The 16076-nt window shown below is 43.1% G+C and overlaps 1 protein-coding gene across 1 annotated transcript; it reads left to right on the top strand.

The window, feature by feature from the left end:
- The first annotated feature begins 18 nt into the window (after positions 1–18).
- Positions 19–15823, top strand: LEXM (lymphocyte expansion molecule). Its single transcript, XM_053392326.1, has 10 exons — positions 19–121; positions 2648–2735; positions 4886–5056; positions 6127–6249; positions 9628–9756; positions 10027–10170; positions 11304–11468; positions 12430–12558; positions 14900–15030; positions 15509–15823. Exons 1-10 carry the CDS (start codon positions 69–71, stop codon positions 15552–15554), a joined length of 1179 nt encoding a protein of 392 aa, XP_053248301.1. The 5' UTR covers positions 19–68; the 3' UTR covers positions 15555–15823.
- Positions 15824–16076: the final 253 nt, after the last annotated feature.

Raw genomic sequence — 16076 nt, 5'->3', positions numbered from 1 at the left:
GAGCTCTTGTCAGAAGCAATCTCCAAGAAGGAAGGGGGTTGTCCTTCTTCTGCTCCAAGCATCAGAGGATGGAGGAGCCAAAGGGATTCACAGGTGCCCCCTTTTGGAGTCAAACGGCAAGGTAAGGGCTGCTCCCACAGGAATCGGGTTGGTTTCTTTTTTAAAAATAAAAAAAAGATTACACCTTCTCGAAGACAGGGCATAACTTGTGCTAGGGCTTGTCAACGATCAGTCCTGAAAGATGGAAAATATAAGAGTCTCTGAGCATGTGGTGAGTGACTTTCCCACTTGAGAAACCACAGCCATCCTTCCCTTAGGAAAAACACCAGAAGCCTTTCTTTTGGGAATTACAGACCTGGATATTCCCAAAAAAGCAAAAGAAATTTTTTCATATGTCATGGTGGCTGCGAGAGTTCTTATAGCAGCAAATTGGAAGAGTGATAAAATACCCTCAAAGAAAGAATGGATTTCAAAATTAGTGGAATATGCGGAATTAGATAGCCTGTCTGAAAAAATAAAGAACAAATCAAAACAAGCATTTATTTCAAAATGGGAAGCCTTTAAAATATACTTGAAAAATAATTATCCCAGTTTAAATTCTGTCGCAGCATTTGAATAACTTTAGTAGCAGTTTTAAGTTTGCAGTGAGAGATAACATAGTTCAATCGTATTTACATTTTGATCAAATGTATGGTGTAATGGCAGTAAACTAATGAAGATTATCTGAGGTAAGGAGTGGATGGGAAGTCGGGTCTATAGTAATAAGACCATTTTCAGTTTGTCATTTTGTGTTTAACATCGTGCTTAGGATTTTTTCTTTTTGATGTAGATGTTGTTGAGGATGTTGTTGTTGTTATTGTCTTTTTCTTTTATGTTCTTGGGATGCTGTATGTGGATATCTGGTTGAATTTAAAAAAAATATGAGAGAGAGAGAGAAACCACAGCCATCCTTCCAGGTTTCTGGGATTTTGAACAGAGGGTGCTCTTTTCTGGCATCTTTGAGTAATGCAGGCATTTTGTGTTTTAAAAACCAAGCTACAGTTCATATACCACTTGTGTTCGTGGTACAATGCTTACAAATAATTCACCATGGATTTTAATTTTGCAAGAAATGTAAGTTGTCACATACAAATATTCACACAAGTATGGCTCATATACAGTTTCTGTCTTGTAGATCTGTATTTATCTTGGTTCAAAGTCCATGTAGACATACCCTAAGTCACAATCCTACACAAGCAAACAAACCTACCCCTGAACCTGCTCAGAACTGCATTGGTTCAAAGTCCATGTAGACATACGCTAAGTCACAATCCTACACAAGCAAACAAACATACCCCTGAACCTGCTCAGAACTGCATTCTGCGCATCACATCAACCTAGAACACAGATCTGTTGGCTCCTTAATAGAAGACAACATCAACCGCACAAATGTACTCGTAATAAGACATAATAGGGTTGTAGTTTCCTTCCATAGCGGGAGTGTGCAAACTGTGGCCTTGCAGATGTTTGACTCCATCATCCCAGAACATTGGCCACACTGGCTGGTGCCAATAAAATAATAATAATTATACTACTACTCATAATTTTATTATTTATTCCCCACCCATCTGGCTGGGTTACCCCAGAAAATTTGAGTGGCTTCCAGCACATATAAACGCATCATAAAACATCAAACATTTTAAAAAGGAGTCCAACAACATCTGCAGGGTCACAAGTTGGGCGCCACTAATTCACACCTTAGAGTGCTTCCCATTTGCCTCAGCTGTTAGACACTTCAAATTAAATTCAAATGTTACTTCTATTACAAATGCTTTATCTCTGTAAGCACACCAGCTTGCCAGATGAAACAAACACCCCCTTTCATGTGCTGTTCTGGGGATCCTCCCAACAGCCCCTTGAACCAATTTCAGGGGGCAGGGGGGCATATGGGGGGAAGGATTTTAATGTAGATTACCCTGTACCAGAATTCTGCAAGTCAGATCGAGCTCTGAAACAACCTCATACAGGGCTGGTCCTACTATTAGGCAGACAGGCAAGTACCTCAGGCAGCAGATGCTGGTAGGTAAGGAGTTGTGCGAAGGTGTTGAAGGATCAAGTGGCATGTACCCCCTGCTGCCCTCAGGTATGATGGGGGGGTGCTGCTCATCATTACCAGGCAGCACTGAAGTAAGAGTCAAGTGCCCACCTGCTTAGCTTCTGTATATGGAAGTGGGGGGAGGGAGGGAGGCACCATCTTGTCCTCCAGGCTCCAAGTCAGACAGCAAAACACCTGGACTGGTTCTAACCTTATAGACAGATTAACTGGAGACCAGGGCTTTTTCTCAGCTGGAATTTGCTGGAACTCAAGTTCCAGCACCTCTCAGGTGGGTGCCATTGCCCTTCTAAGAGAACAAGGGGAGTTCTGGCACCTCTTTTTCTCGAATAATAGCACTGCTGGAGACACTGAGATGCAGGATCTGGATTTTGAAGCAGCACTCTGCATCATTCCAAACACAGGTTGGCTGCCTATATATACCCTGAAGCTATTATTGTGGTTATATAGCTAGAGTGTCAAAAATTGTTTTGAAAGCAACTGTGTTACATGACTTTGATTCAAATGGCCCCAGCAGGATCCTTCAGCTCTCCATATTTGTATTTCTCTGGCTAGATTTGATGTGTCAGCAATTTATCCAGATGTCAAGAGACCAAGTACTTACCTGCAGGCCCCATACACCAAAACGGTCTGCTCAGACTTGGTGAGTCTATATCTCAGGGTGCCTCACATGCACAAAGCAAACCTAGTCTTCAGTTTTACTGTATGCGTGGTTGAACAATATTTTTTTAATATACAGTATTCCCTCCACCACCACCACCCCAACCCCGCATCTACTTTAGACCATCCAGAACTTTGTCTCCCACTATAGCTGCAAACTGACTATTTACAGAGGGACAATCTCTTGGGAGTTTGCTGTTGTGATGTCAAACTATTTCCTTTGAGTAGTCTGCTCATAGAAGCAGTTGATTGCATGCCACCCGTGTGGAGTATCATACAAGCCAATTTAGACGTACATTGCCTAGCCCTAGAGGGATTCCACTCCTTGATCATTCTAGAGCACGGTCAAGACATACTTGGCTTTTCTCTAATGAAATGGACTGGGACTCCGAGTCCTAATAGGAGTGCTCTTTTTCATGGTTCTATCCAGCCATGCTTTCCTCCAGGATATGCTATTCCACCCCCACTTCAGTTTTTCTTTTCCTTTCCAACTGATACTCAACATTCTGTGGCTACTAAATGTGCTTGATCCTCCTTTTTTCCCCTTTTGGCATATATTTTGCCCCCTGAGGGTCTGTTTTAATATCTTTTATAGTCAGTGCTTTTTGTCTAAAAAAAATGTTTAGGGGTGTTCTCATTTTCCTACTCATATTGAAATACTGCCCCTCAATGAGGCCAAACTTTGATTCACAAAATGTTTAGGGGTATGCATACCCCTGCATCCCCCAGAAAATAGCACTGTTTATAGTTCTGGAAACCTTGGGGTCTCTCAAAGCATTATGACGCCACCTCCTTGTTTTTCATTGCCTGCGTTTTAGCCTCATTTCTGTCAGCATTCACAGCCCGAGTTTGCTATTGGAGAGGGTGAAAGTTGTCTTCTCCTTGAGCAGAAGGACGACGGCATCATATTGTTATGAGTTGGGGTGCCAGAGTTTGTGGGTGCAAAGCAGCCACCATTCCTGAATTTAGTGTTAGAATTGAATCAATGCTTGTGGGCTGCCAGATGCTGGATTTAGCATGTTAAAATACACGTCAAACCAGCTTCCCATGGCAGGTAAATCACCTGGGGAGACAGACTATTAAAAGAGGACTAAGAGAAGGGACAGAGCCATCAAGAAAGTAATGGACTGTCTGGCAGCCAACGAATGGGAAGAGCCCCTCCCTGAGCTCTGTGATGGTTAATCAGAAGATAATGCCAGAGTTTTTGTTAAGAGGAAGTTTTAGGATTTCAGTTGGCTGTGGTGTGAACGAGGGGGAAAAAGTGTCAGTCTGTTAAATGCAACAAAAGGGTGGTCAAAGCGTTATGTGGATAGAGAGATTGAATCCAAGGCAGCAGCACTGGGAGAAACAGGACCCTCTGGGAGTGTAATGCTTTGAACCCCTCCTGTCAAAAACCTTGGAGGAATATTAACACAAGAAAGCTGTTACAAAGTAGAAGGGATGGTAAACAGTGGGTTAAATTTGAACTACTTATAGGTACATGTTAAATGGAAATCTTCATAACTGTCTCGGTACTGACCCCACCTACCCTCTAAGTCCCTCACCTGGTAGCATTACTTTTAGAAGGAAGGAAGAAACTTATGATACCCTCTGTTTCTTCCCCACCCCCTCACTCATTTTACTTGCTTCTGCTCTACAATGATAGCTCAGTCGGTAAAGCATGATACTCTTAATCTCAGGGTCATGGGTTCAAGTCAAAGATTCCTACATTGCAGGGGGTTGGACTAGATGACCCTTGTGGTCCCTTCCAACTTTACAATTCTATGTCTTTCCCACTGGTGCAACTAACCTCATACCATTCCGTTCTAGAATATGAATTAGGCTATGCTGGAAACGGAGTATTATGGTTTCATTTGTGGATGTCAGAGGTCTATTAATCAGTGATGTGGGTAGGTGGGTGGAGATCCAAGAGCAATATCTGTAATCTAACAGATATCAGTCGAGGCCTTCATTAGCATATTAAAATATCCTGCTGAAAAGGGATAACTAATGCTGAAGGATACCCATTGAACCGGGGTGCTTCAGAATGTACAGACTTTTCACCTAATACTTTATCTAGCCCTGACGATGCTGTTTTTCCAAAGAACTATAGCTATGCAAGCAAATGCAGAAAATAACCATATCTTCCTTTAGAACCGAAAATTAGGACCAGGCACCTACAGTATTGACTATGGAGGCTTCAGTTCTAGTCATCTGCATAAGAAGATGTCAAGCTCTAGTTGGGCGAAAGCCCAGGAGGCAGCAAGGCTCACCAAAATGCCACATTTCAATTTTAAGGAAATATGCAGCAGGGCGAAAGCTCTGGTGAGTGTTTGGCTTCGAGCTCTTTGTTACATGTTGGTTTAGTCAAGGGGTTAAAATATTGGCCAGTTTCATTTCAGATACATTCAAGGACACGGGCCCACAGTTTTCTCCGAGACTGGTATCAACTTTAAGAGTATTTTCCAAATAGCATGTGGTTTGTCTTTGTTACATAACCAAGAATGTTATCATTATGAAATATGAACGAAAGGCCCATCAAGCGTAACAATGGGCATCAGGCAAGTGTAAGGGGGAATCTTGTCACCCCTGTCTATTTCTCAGGCAAGTACGCGGGTGGCATTGTGGTCTAAACCACTGAGCCTCTTGGGCTTGCTGACCTGAAGGTCGGTGGTTCGAATCCCCGCGACGGGGTGAGCTCCTGTTGCTCTGTCCCAGCTCCTGCCAACCTAGCAGTTCAAAAACATACCTGTGAAAGTAGATAAATAGGTGGCGGGAAGGTAAACAGCATTTCCATGTGCTCTGGCTTCTGTCACAGTGTCCCGTTGTGCCAGAAGCAGTTTAGTCATGCTGGCCACATGACCCGGAAAGCTGTCTGTGGACAAATGGCGGCTCCCTCGGCCTGAAGTGAGAGAAGTGCCACATGCCATAGTCACCTTTGACTGGACTTTAACCATCCAGGGGTCCTTTACCTTAACCATAAACAGTATTATTTAATATTAATAAAATACTATCAAAAACTAAGTAGGAAGGAAGCAAAAACAAAAAAAGAGGTGCTTCCACTCTTCTATCTGCCAATTATATATAACACAGTTATTTCCAATATTTGGCGTATACACTCCAGAATAACTCCTGATGAATTATGACATTCATATCTGAGCCTGGCTTCCCTAACAAAGGGGTCATGTACCAGGTCAGACCTACCTTTCAATCACTCCCACCCTCGTTTCTGCCACTAGCCGGGGGCACAATCTGCTGTGAAAAATAAAATAAAGCCTGGAGCTATGCTCCACCTCATTCCTGTGCTGCCACAAACTCCACATACCAGATGGCTGTTTTAAAGCTGCACATGCCATCTCTTAACCCTATTCACGTGCATCCTTTCTCTCTCCAAGAAAGCAAAGCTGGGTCCTGGGACTTATGAGTACTCAGATTTTCTACAACTCCAAGAGAAACGTCCACACAGCATTAGAGGAATATGTGACACCGGAGCAGTGAGATTTAAAGACCGCATCAGGGTAGGCATCTGTCCTTGTCAGAATGAATTGTGTGAAATGCAACATTCTTTGCGAATGGTTTTTGCCATATCTACTTTGAATTTGCTATTTTTAGTATAGTCTTCAACTTTGCTACCTGGATTGTGGGGTTTTGTTTGTTTGTCTTGGTTCCTTTGATCCTGTCTTTCAAACCACCAGTTGTGGTGCAATTCCGTATTGATGCAAAACATATTGCATTATGCATTCCCGCCTCCATGATTCACATGGAATGGAAGATGTGTGGACAGCTGAATCTTGAGCCATTCACCACGCCAACATATTCCATTATGAAAATAAAAGAGAAACGTCCACACAGCATTAGAGGAATATGTGACACCGGAGCAGTGAGATTTAAAGACCGCATAAGTGTAGGCATCTGTCCTTGTCAGAATGAATTGTGTGAAATGCAACATTCTTTGCGAATGGTTTTTGCCATATCTACTTTGAATTTGCTATTTTTAGTATAGTCTTCAACTTTGCTACCTGGATTGTGGGGTTTTATTTGTTTGTCTTGGTTCCTTTGATCCTGTCTTTCAAACCACCAGTTGTGGTGCAATTCCTTATTGATGCAAAACATATTCCATTATGCATTCCCGCCTCCATGATTCACATGGAATGGAAGATGTGTGGACAGCTGAATCTTGAGCCATTCACCACGCCAACATATTCCATTATGAAAATAATAGAGATTTTTATTAAAAGAAATTGTCTCCATTTTAAAGGAATCATAGAGTTGGAAGGGATCCCCGACTCTATGCTCATCTGCTTCAACCCCCTGCAATGCAGGAATCTAAACTAAAGCATCCATGACAGATGGCCATCCAACCTCTGCTAAAAAAGGAGAATTGACAACCTACCAAGAACATTCGGTCTTTAAAACCTACGTTATGGGTCTAGGCTGAAAAATAGGCTTAGAGAAACCACACCATGAAGCCACTGTCCCCAGTAATGTGAGCCTATGTCTCTCCAGAGCATCAAGAAAGGCGGGTGGGACTGCAGCATCAGCATACAGAAGTCAACCATTTGGGTTTTGTTCCTACTAGGGGGGGTTACCAGAGGCGGACCGTGGGTTCTCAAATTACAGTGGCGCTCTGAGTGACACTAAAATTTGGCACCTTTCACCTCTCTTGCTCCGCTCTACAGCATTGTTGTGATGCCCCCAGCAGCACAGTGCCCAGTGCAGCCGAACTGGTCACACTACCTTAAAACCGCCTCTGGGTTTACATTTGGCTCAACATCTAAAAACCCCTTGTTCTAACGTGTCATAAATGAGATTGCAGCCATATTGCTATGGTCACCTGCTTTGTGCTCCTTTCAGTGTGTACATTCCTCCTTCCTCCGCTCCTATCACCTGTAGAGTCTACCACCTGCTCATTACCTCAGGAGTCCGTAAGTAGGGGTGGGAAGCCTGTGGTCCTCCATATGTATTAGGCTCCCAAGTCCCATTATTCCCAGCCAGAATAGCCAACAGTGAGGAATAATGGGAGTTGTAGTGCTACAACAACTGAGCTTGTGTCGTAAAAAAAGAAAGGTTTTGATGTAAATGGAGAGTTGGCGTGGTGAAAGGCTCAAGATTCAGCTGTCCGCACATCTTCCATTCCTTGTGAATCATGGAGATGGGAATGAAGGACAGATATATTGGCTGCCTTCCAATGGTTTTGTGGTTTAGCACCAGCAAAATAAAAATTATTCATCACCGGACTGACACATTTATGAAGCAAGAGTGACTCACAGTGGATTAGTAGGTGAAACACATTTAAAAAAAAATACTACAACTCTTAACTGCTGGAAAGATTGCTTTGCCTACAAAATACCTTTAATTGCAGTATTATTCATTGCATTGTACTGTTTTCTTTGTTCTGAACTATTATGCAGAATTTCCAGGAATTGTTTTTGTAATGTTTTTCTATAATCAACATATTCCAAAAAGCCAGGTTTTTCTACCCTCACTTATGTCACAGTAGCAAAGATGATATCAATAGTACCACAAAAGGGAAACTGTCTTAAAGTATCAAAGGATATGGACATATGTAATACTCTAGTGTGTGCGAGGTTTTGGTTGTTTTTGTAGCTGATACAAATCTCAGTAAAAGTGTGTGTGTGTGGTTTTTTTTAAAAGGGTGTTTTCTCATAGCACCTCCTCGCTCCTGAAGTCAAGGGAAGGCTCCTTGCCTTCCTACAAGAACCTGAGCTATTTCCTCCGCAAGAGGCAACTAGGAAGCAATTGGTAGACATGAAGAACCAGCTTATGTACATGTGGCAGAAAACAGCAAGGCAGGGATTAATAACCTGTGGCCCTCCAGATGTTGTTGGACTCCGTCAGCCCCAGCCAGTGTGACCCAGGGTCAGGGATGATGGGAGTTGTAGCCTAACAAAATCTGAAGGGTCACACGTTTCCCATCCCTGATCTAGAGTTTTTCCTCTGGCAGGCCTGCTGTACCTTTAACAGCAGTGTGACAAGCAGAAATTCATTCTGTAGGTGAAACTTTTCCCATTGCCCCATCCAATTGCTGGGGAAAGCTCCACCCTTTGAATGCCTGCTGTTTTCACATGAGCCCTACCAAATAAGAACTGCCAGCCCAAGACTTCGCTAATAATTATTGAGTATTCCTCCTAATTAGTTTGCCAGGTGATTAGACGACACTAGCTATTTAATGAACATAGAGTCTGATTTGTTTGCAGGAAGGTTAGATGACATGGTGTCATAATAAATGTGACTATGTATGTGCTTTCTAGTGCAATTCCCCATCATTTCTCTTAATGCAAAATGTCCAGTATTTTGGTAAGATGCACTTGGTGAGCAGGAGCTCAAAATCAACTATAATTGCATAACATGAAATTGCCAGCATGTGGTTGCATTCAGCTCAAAAACAGCAGCAGTCTCGAAGCACCATTGGAAACAATGTGGAGTCCAGATAAGATATGGGCATTGCTCTGCTGTGTGTGGAAGTCATAAAGCCCTAGCAAAGGTTTGTAGTGCCACCTGGTGCCCTACTGACCTCGGTGACCAGCATGTCCGTGCCTTACAATGTATTAGAATTGTGTTGACCTTAAAAGGAGTTGTGTTTCCTCTGGGCAGTGATGACCCTATATGGTGTGGGTGGGTTTAAGCCATGACCAGATGAGGTAACATGAGACATTGGAATGCAGCCATGCGGCTGGAGAGAACAAAGGATAATAAAACGGACCGGAGAGGGAGAAGATGTCTGAAATGAGCTGCCCTCCGTCCATGGAAATATTGCTAGCTCTCTGCGTCTTTATTTTATGCTAAACTACGCCACCTGGGACAGCTGGACTGCCTCAGCTGTGGTTATGTTAATGCGCTCTCTCTCTCTCTTTCTCTCCACCCTAACATCCTAGGAATGTTATCCTGGCCCAGGAACCTATGGAAATCCTTATGCTGCCCTAGATAAAAAGGAAAAACGTTCTGTGACTGCACTTGGAATAATGGACAGTAAAACTTCAAAATGCTTCGCCTTTCCCAATGTGGCAAGTTTAGTTTCTTAGTTCTCTGCTTAGCTGCTCTCGATCTTCAAAGTCTTCCTGTTGAACTGGCTGGAGAAGGCTTGTGTTGCTGATACGGGATCGCATTCCCATGCCACATCTTTGGCACGGGATTATGATCCCATGTAGTTTCATACAACTACAGCCACATCAGGACCAAGTCCTCGCCTATTCAACGCAACAGATGCTACACTTTTGCAAACTGCTTAAGAAGCCTCTCCCTCTCCCTAATACTTTCTTAATCCTTGATTTCAGGGAAGTGGTTTGGGACCTGGCACCTACAATATCAAAAATGGGGTGGATGAGATGCTGAAACGCGTGGTCAGCTTAAAAGGCCCTTATGAAACCTTCACAGGAGACAGGTCAAAGCCTATTGTCAGTGGGCATTATGCTACTGATGTATGTATGCTCATCTTCTTTGCTTGCAAACTTTTTTTTAAAGCGTCATGTTGCTGGTTAGTAATTCAAATGATAGAGTTGCCAGACTTCAGAGTGACTGGCAAAACATCAGAAAGTCCATGAATCTTCCCCACACTGCTTCTTTTAAGCCCCCAACTTTTGGAGTAATGGAATTAAAGAAGATTCTGATTGTCTTTAAAAAGAAGAAAATACAGAAACACAAAAAGAAATAATTTTGTATGTGTTAAATTTTGAAGTTTTGTGATCTGTCAGGTTCTGCTACTTGGAACACTGGTGATTCAGATGAAAAATGTCTAAATTATTAGACAGGCATTTGTAAGAGTTCAAATGTCTCCACTGCAATATTGTTTTTAATGTTTCTAACACTCCAGACCAGGGGGAGCAAACTATTCCGATTATATTGATGATTAAGTACTTATTTAGCATTTTGTCACAAGTGTTCCAATACACCACATATTCCATTAATTATTTCAGCACCCTTACAACAAATCTGGTATTATACAATACTACAGATGGATCTGAGGCTGAACAATGCAAATAACTGCAGCTGTTTGGAGGAGGGTGGGCATCGGAAATCTTGGGGATGCCCTTTCTTCTAAATTTTCTGCCAGTGATAAATATTGCATTGCTTTCCTTTTCCAAAATGGATAAATTTACAGGTTGAATGAAAACAGTATAGAAAAAGAAGCCAGTCAGCAGTGGTAGACAAAAAGCAGAATCAGGGCAGATCCTACAGTTCAACAAATTCAATTGCATTACGTGCATTTTAACTGTTGTAAGCCTACACAATGCATGTTGAAAATTCATTTTATATAAGATCATTGATACAATGATACAATCTTCCTTCAGATTATTGAGCTGGGGGGGGGGTTGTGTGTGAAAATTATAACTGTATTCCATGAAAGAACAGCAACAAGAGTACCCTCAGTTGACTTCCTTCCTTCTTCTTATTCTTTTGTAAAATTGCACAGATTTGATATACACATACAGTCGTACCTTGGCTGTCGAACGGAATCCGGGTTTGCGGCATTCGGGAGCCAAAACATTTGAGTTGCAAGGCGTTTGAGATCCAAGGTACAACTGTATCTCCTTTCCTTGTTTAATATTTCTAGAAAAAGTCCATCGAACTGAGTGGCACCACACTGAAGAGCTTCCTGGAAGAACTAGAATCAAGGGATAAAAGGAAGCACGGCACTTTCGGCAGTCATGTTTGGAATCCCAAGTGCCCCTCCGATCGGATCTTCTGGGCCACTATCAGCCAGTGTCCACGTGAACAAGTAGGTGACTTTCCATTGCTTCTTGGTTGCAATCACAGTGCCAGTTTCTTCCGGATGGCCGGGTTGGGAAGTCGTGTGATGTGAAAAGGGTGGGTGGGGAACAAACAACAAAGAACAAACAGGCTGCTAGGGCAGTCTACTATGGGCCCCAGGCTTTCCAAAGAGCTGGACTAACTCCTCAGCTTTAGGTAGATGCCGAACTGCAGCTAATCAACCAAGCAGAGTTGAGGGCAACCAGCCACGCACCTGGAGTCTAGGGGTTTGGGGCAGAGTCCATTGTGAGATGTAAAGGTAAAGGTAAAGAGACCCCTGACCATTTGGTCCAGTCGTGACCGACTCTGGGGTTGCGGCACTCATCTCGCTTTATTGGCCGAGGGAGCCAGCGTACAGCTTCTGGGTCATGTGGCCAGCATGACTAAGCCGCTTCTGGCGAACCAGAGCAGTGCACAGAAACGCCATTTACCTTCCCGCCGGAGCGGTACCTATTTATCTACTTGCACTTTGACGGGCTTTCAAACTGCTAGGTGGGCAGGAGCTGGGACCGAACAATGGGAGTTCACCCCATTGCGGGGATTCGAACCACTGACCTTCTGATCGGCAAGTCCTAGGCTCTGTGGTTTAACCCACAGTGCCACCCGCGTCCCAGGCCATTCTGAGATAGCGTCAAATTAAGATATGTTTTGGAGGTTGTGTTTCAACCTTTGTTTCATAAATGTCATAGGCATATCTTGCTCCAAGTACATAGAAGCCAGTATTTTATGTGGCGTCCAAACTGGTAAGCACTCAATCACACAATATTGCTAGTCAAGTGAACAAGGGGAATCTCTAGCAAAACGTTGTGCTGTATCTCTGGCTCAATGTAGCTAGCTGTATCTCCCCCATGATGCTTTTCTATACTCTTTGTGCTGCTACACAACTGTTGCATTCACTGATTCAAAGTAATTTATTTTACTTATTACAGTACCTGACGGGGCCAGGCTCATACGACATAAAGCCCATCAAGAGAAAAGAGTATGAAAATCAGCCACCGTTCTGGATTGGTGCAAAAAGATTTGACAGGAAAGCATACCGTCTGTTTGTTGGAAATGCTGTGAGTGGGAAATTATATGATCAGAGTTTGACTAAGAAAGACCGCTTACCGTAATTTTCCCAGTGGCAGAAAGGGAGAGAATTTGAATTCAGTTTGCATATAAAGGTGCAGCTACCTAACTTGCCCTTCCTGAAAAACTATGGAAATCGAAACACAGCCATCTTTCAAAATTTGCACTTCTCCAGATATTCCAGTGCAGTTCTCCTGCCAAGTAATGTATGTACTAAATGGGAAAATGAGAAACGGAGAGAAATCAAAGTGGATAGATTTGCCTGTCCTGAGAAGGGGCTCAATGGAGCAATGGGCATCTCACATGAGCCCACCAGGAAGCATGGCAAAGGCACGAATGGTGAAGTGGCAGAGAATCGGATTGGTTGGAAACATTTCCTCTGCCACTGCCCAGTTGCAGGTGGGGCCACACACACACACGGCCATCCCTGCCTTATACTTTGACCACGCTCCTATGTGTACTTACTTAGAAGTTAGGACTATTTCCCCCCAAGCAAACACATTTAAGATCAGGAATTTTGCAGTGCTCAAATAAAATACTTTTGTCTCCACTAGGCTCAAGTGCCCCTTACTCTGTGCTGGGTTGAGGGAATCTATTTTAGATTGTTTGATAGTGTCGCATCCCTTTTGCTGATAGGCTAAAACTCCTTTTAGTAATGATGTGCCAAAGGGATGGCTCTGGCTCTGTTCCTCCTTCTCCTTGTGCCCTTTCTTGTATCATCTGCATTCATCTTTTCTGGGTTCCTGTGGTGAACTGGAACAAAGCTGGGAGGACTCAGTCAGCGAAAGCTTTCATTTGAAAGAGTTCACTTCCACTTAGGGAACAGGTAAGGACTCCCAGGCAGGGTTTGTTCTCTCTCCTTGATCCTGGAGAGCAGGGAACTTAAAAGAGGTCAAGAATGAAGGGCTCTTTCATAATTGATGGGGAACTTTGCTGGTGGTGATTAAGTGTCGCGGATAAAGTTGGCAGAGAACTGAACTTACCTGCCGGCGGTTCGAGAGTTTTTAATGCAATGGAGGAGCAAATCGTTTTGCTCTGGCCACTGGGACATCTAAAAAAAGCCTACTTCAGAGGGGCCTCCTCAGTGATCTGTGTTCAAATAGCCAGAGTTGGTGAAATGAATGAGAATTCTTGTACATGTATGGAAATGAAAGAGGGGATTGATGTTCTCAAGTACAAAACATGCAAATGGAGTGTTGTTGATAGCCGGAACAGCCTCTCTCTGTTCTACTGCCATTCTTACCCCAAGGGGACGGGGAGGACCCTTTGCAGAGGCGTTTTAGATGCATGGCCTCTCCCTACAGCAATTGTACTAATGGCAACATTGGAAAAGAGGAATAGCTCAGAAGAAGAGCCAGTGTCTGGCATGCCAAAGGTCCCAAGTCCAATGTTTGACATTCTCAGTGGGTGGGAGGACTCTCGCCTGAAACTCTGGACAGCGGCTCCCAGTCAGTGCAGACAGTGCTGAGTTAAATGGGCCAACAGCAGCAAGGGAGAAGGCTTTGCCCCCAATAAAAGGCTAGGTGGATTGTGGAATATCTCCCTCAAGCAGGGCCACTGACATTTCTGGTGACAGGAATCCCAGTGTGAAATCTTGGGGGGGGGGCTGTTGGAGGAATAGATGGCATGGCCTAATATAGGGTCAAGCCATTGGTATATTGTCCAAATGGATTGGTTTGAAATCATTCTACTCATTAGACTAATCCACTGCACTTATAGAGATTCATGAACAAGTGGAGTGAGCCTTTGGATTGTGATGTCAAAGCCTTAAGGCTATGTTCACAATTCTTTCAACCCATTCTGCCTTTGAAAGGATCAGAAGTCTTCCTTTAAGACATGTGTGGGGAGCCTGTGGCTCTCTGTATGTTGAACTATAACTCCCAACAGCCCCAGCATGACCAATATCCACAGACGATGGAAGTTGTAGTCCACCAACATCTGGAGGACCTTATGACAAGATATGTAGATATATATTGTGTATCAATGAGGTGGATGTCTGTTCCAATGTTATAAAGATGAGAGGTGGTATCATCTTCACTATAGTGCAGCTGAACATTCATGATGTCGCTCACAAAAATCAGAAAGTCTCAGACATACCAGGGAACATTAACAAGTAGTTGTGAAAGTAGTCCAAACCTGTGCATTTTGCACTTCTGCTGTCTAATGCCAAAAGGGGATTTTGCACAGAGGGGATGCTTAATGCCCATTCATCTCCCCAGCATGAGCTTACTTTCATTCCATTGGCCAGACAAGAAGTGGGTAATCAAGGGCTTTACAGATCTGCATCTCAGGATACCCAAAGCTGCTCCTTGTCTGCTTTCCTGTTTATAGAACCCAGTTGGAGTTGGCCGCTATGATACTATGAAACATGAGAAATTCCGAAAGAAGATCAGATACCGTTCGCTTTATATGCATGATACACAGCGTTACCTTAGTAACCTGGAGAGGGACAAGTGCTTACAGTAAGTAAAAAAATTACAAAACACAGAGGAAGCAGCAACTTCTAAGTTCTAGAAGTACAGTACGTGAAATTGTGCTTGAGCAATTCATTTGAATTTGTACACTTGGCCTAATTTGCATGCCTTGTTTTGGATGACAAGTTTTGATTGTAACTTAGTTTTAGAATTTGGAAACTTTTCAGGATCTAGAATAGTAATAGCATTGGGCTTGTGAAATGTTGAGAATTTGGCTCAGACCAGTGGGACAGGAAGTGTTTAGAGTGAAAATGTCTCATGTGGAGATAAAAAGATGTTGCCCATTCTGCTTCTGTAAGGCTAAACAAACCAGGGGAAAATTAACTAGAACCCAGAAGGAGTGGCGCTTAACTAGAATTCCTAAAATTAATTATTGAATTGGGTGCAATTTTCAGCTCATTTGCATCTCTTTGAAGGTAAACATTTTGCTGGCTTACTCCTCTCACAATTCAATCCTCTTTTTCAGGGAGAGGATCACACCTGTTAATAAAGGCCCCCAAAGACTCTGTTAATCTGCCTGAAGACTCGTTGCTTCCTGAAACATAGTATATTTAAGTCACCAGGTATCAGCTGCATTTCTAGTTAATGTCCATAAAAAATCCTGCCAAGAGGACAGACACCTCAACATTTGCTATATCATATCCCGTACCCACCTACAATCATTTCTTGGTAATTATGTATAACACTCAAATCAAGTCACTTGGTGGAATATGGTTAATGTGTTTTTTGAAAACCAGCATGCTGATGTAATTATATCAATATTAAAAATGCTAGACACAAACTGAACTGCTTACTGTTACACGTAGTCCACACCAGCAAAAAATAATAATAATTGTACTAGTCGGTTGTATGAGTAAAGAAATCAGTTTGCAGTTGCTACTGGTTTCTCCAAATATTGCAGACAATCAGGGTCAGATGTTTTTAAAGTGCCTCTCCTCTGCCAGGGATCTACCTGGAAAGTTTGAACTCGTATCAGAAGCACCAATACATGCTGGTTGGTAGTGATGGAGGAGGAGGAGCTTCTTGGCTCCAGT

This window comes from Podarcis raffonei, chromosome 6, assembly GCF_027172205.1.
Source record: "Podarcis raffonei isolate rPodRaf1 chromosome 6, rPodRaf1.pri, whole genome shotgun sequence".
Classification (NCBI taxonomy): domain Eukaryota; kingdom Metazoa; phylum Chordata; class Lepidosauria; order Squamata; family Lacertidae; genus Podarcis; species Podarcis raffonei.
Note: the sequence above shows the minus strand (reverse complement) of the source record. Positions and strands in the feature narration are given on the sequence as shown.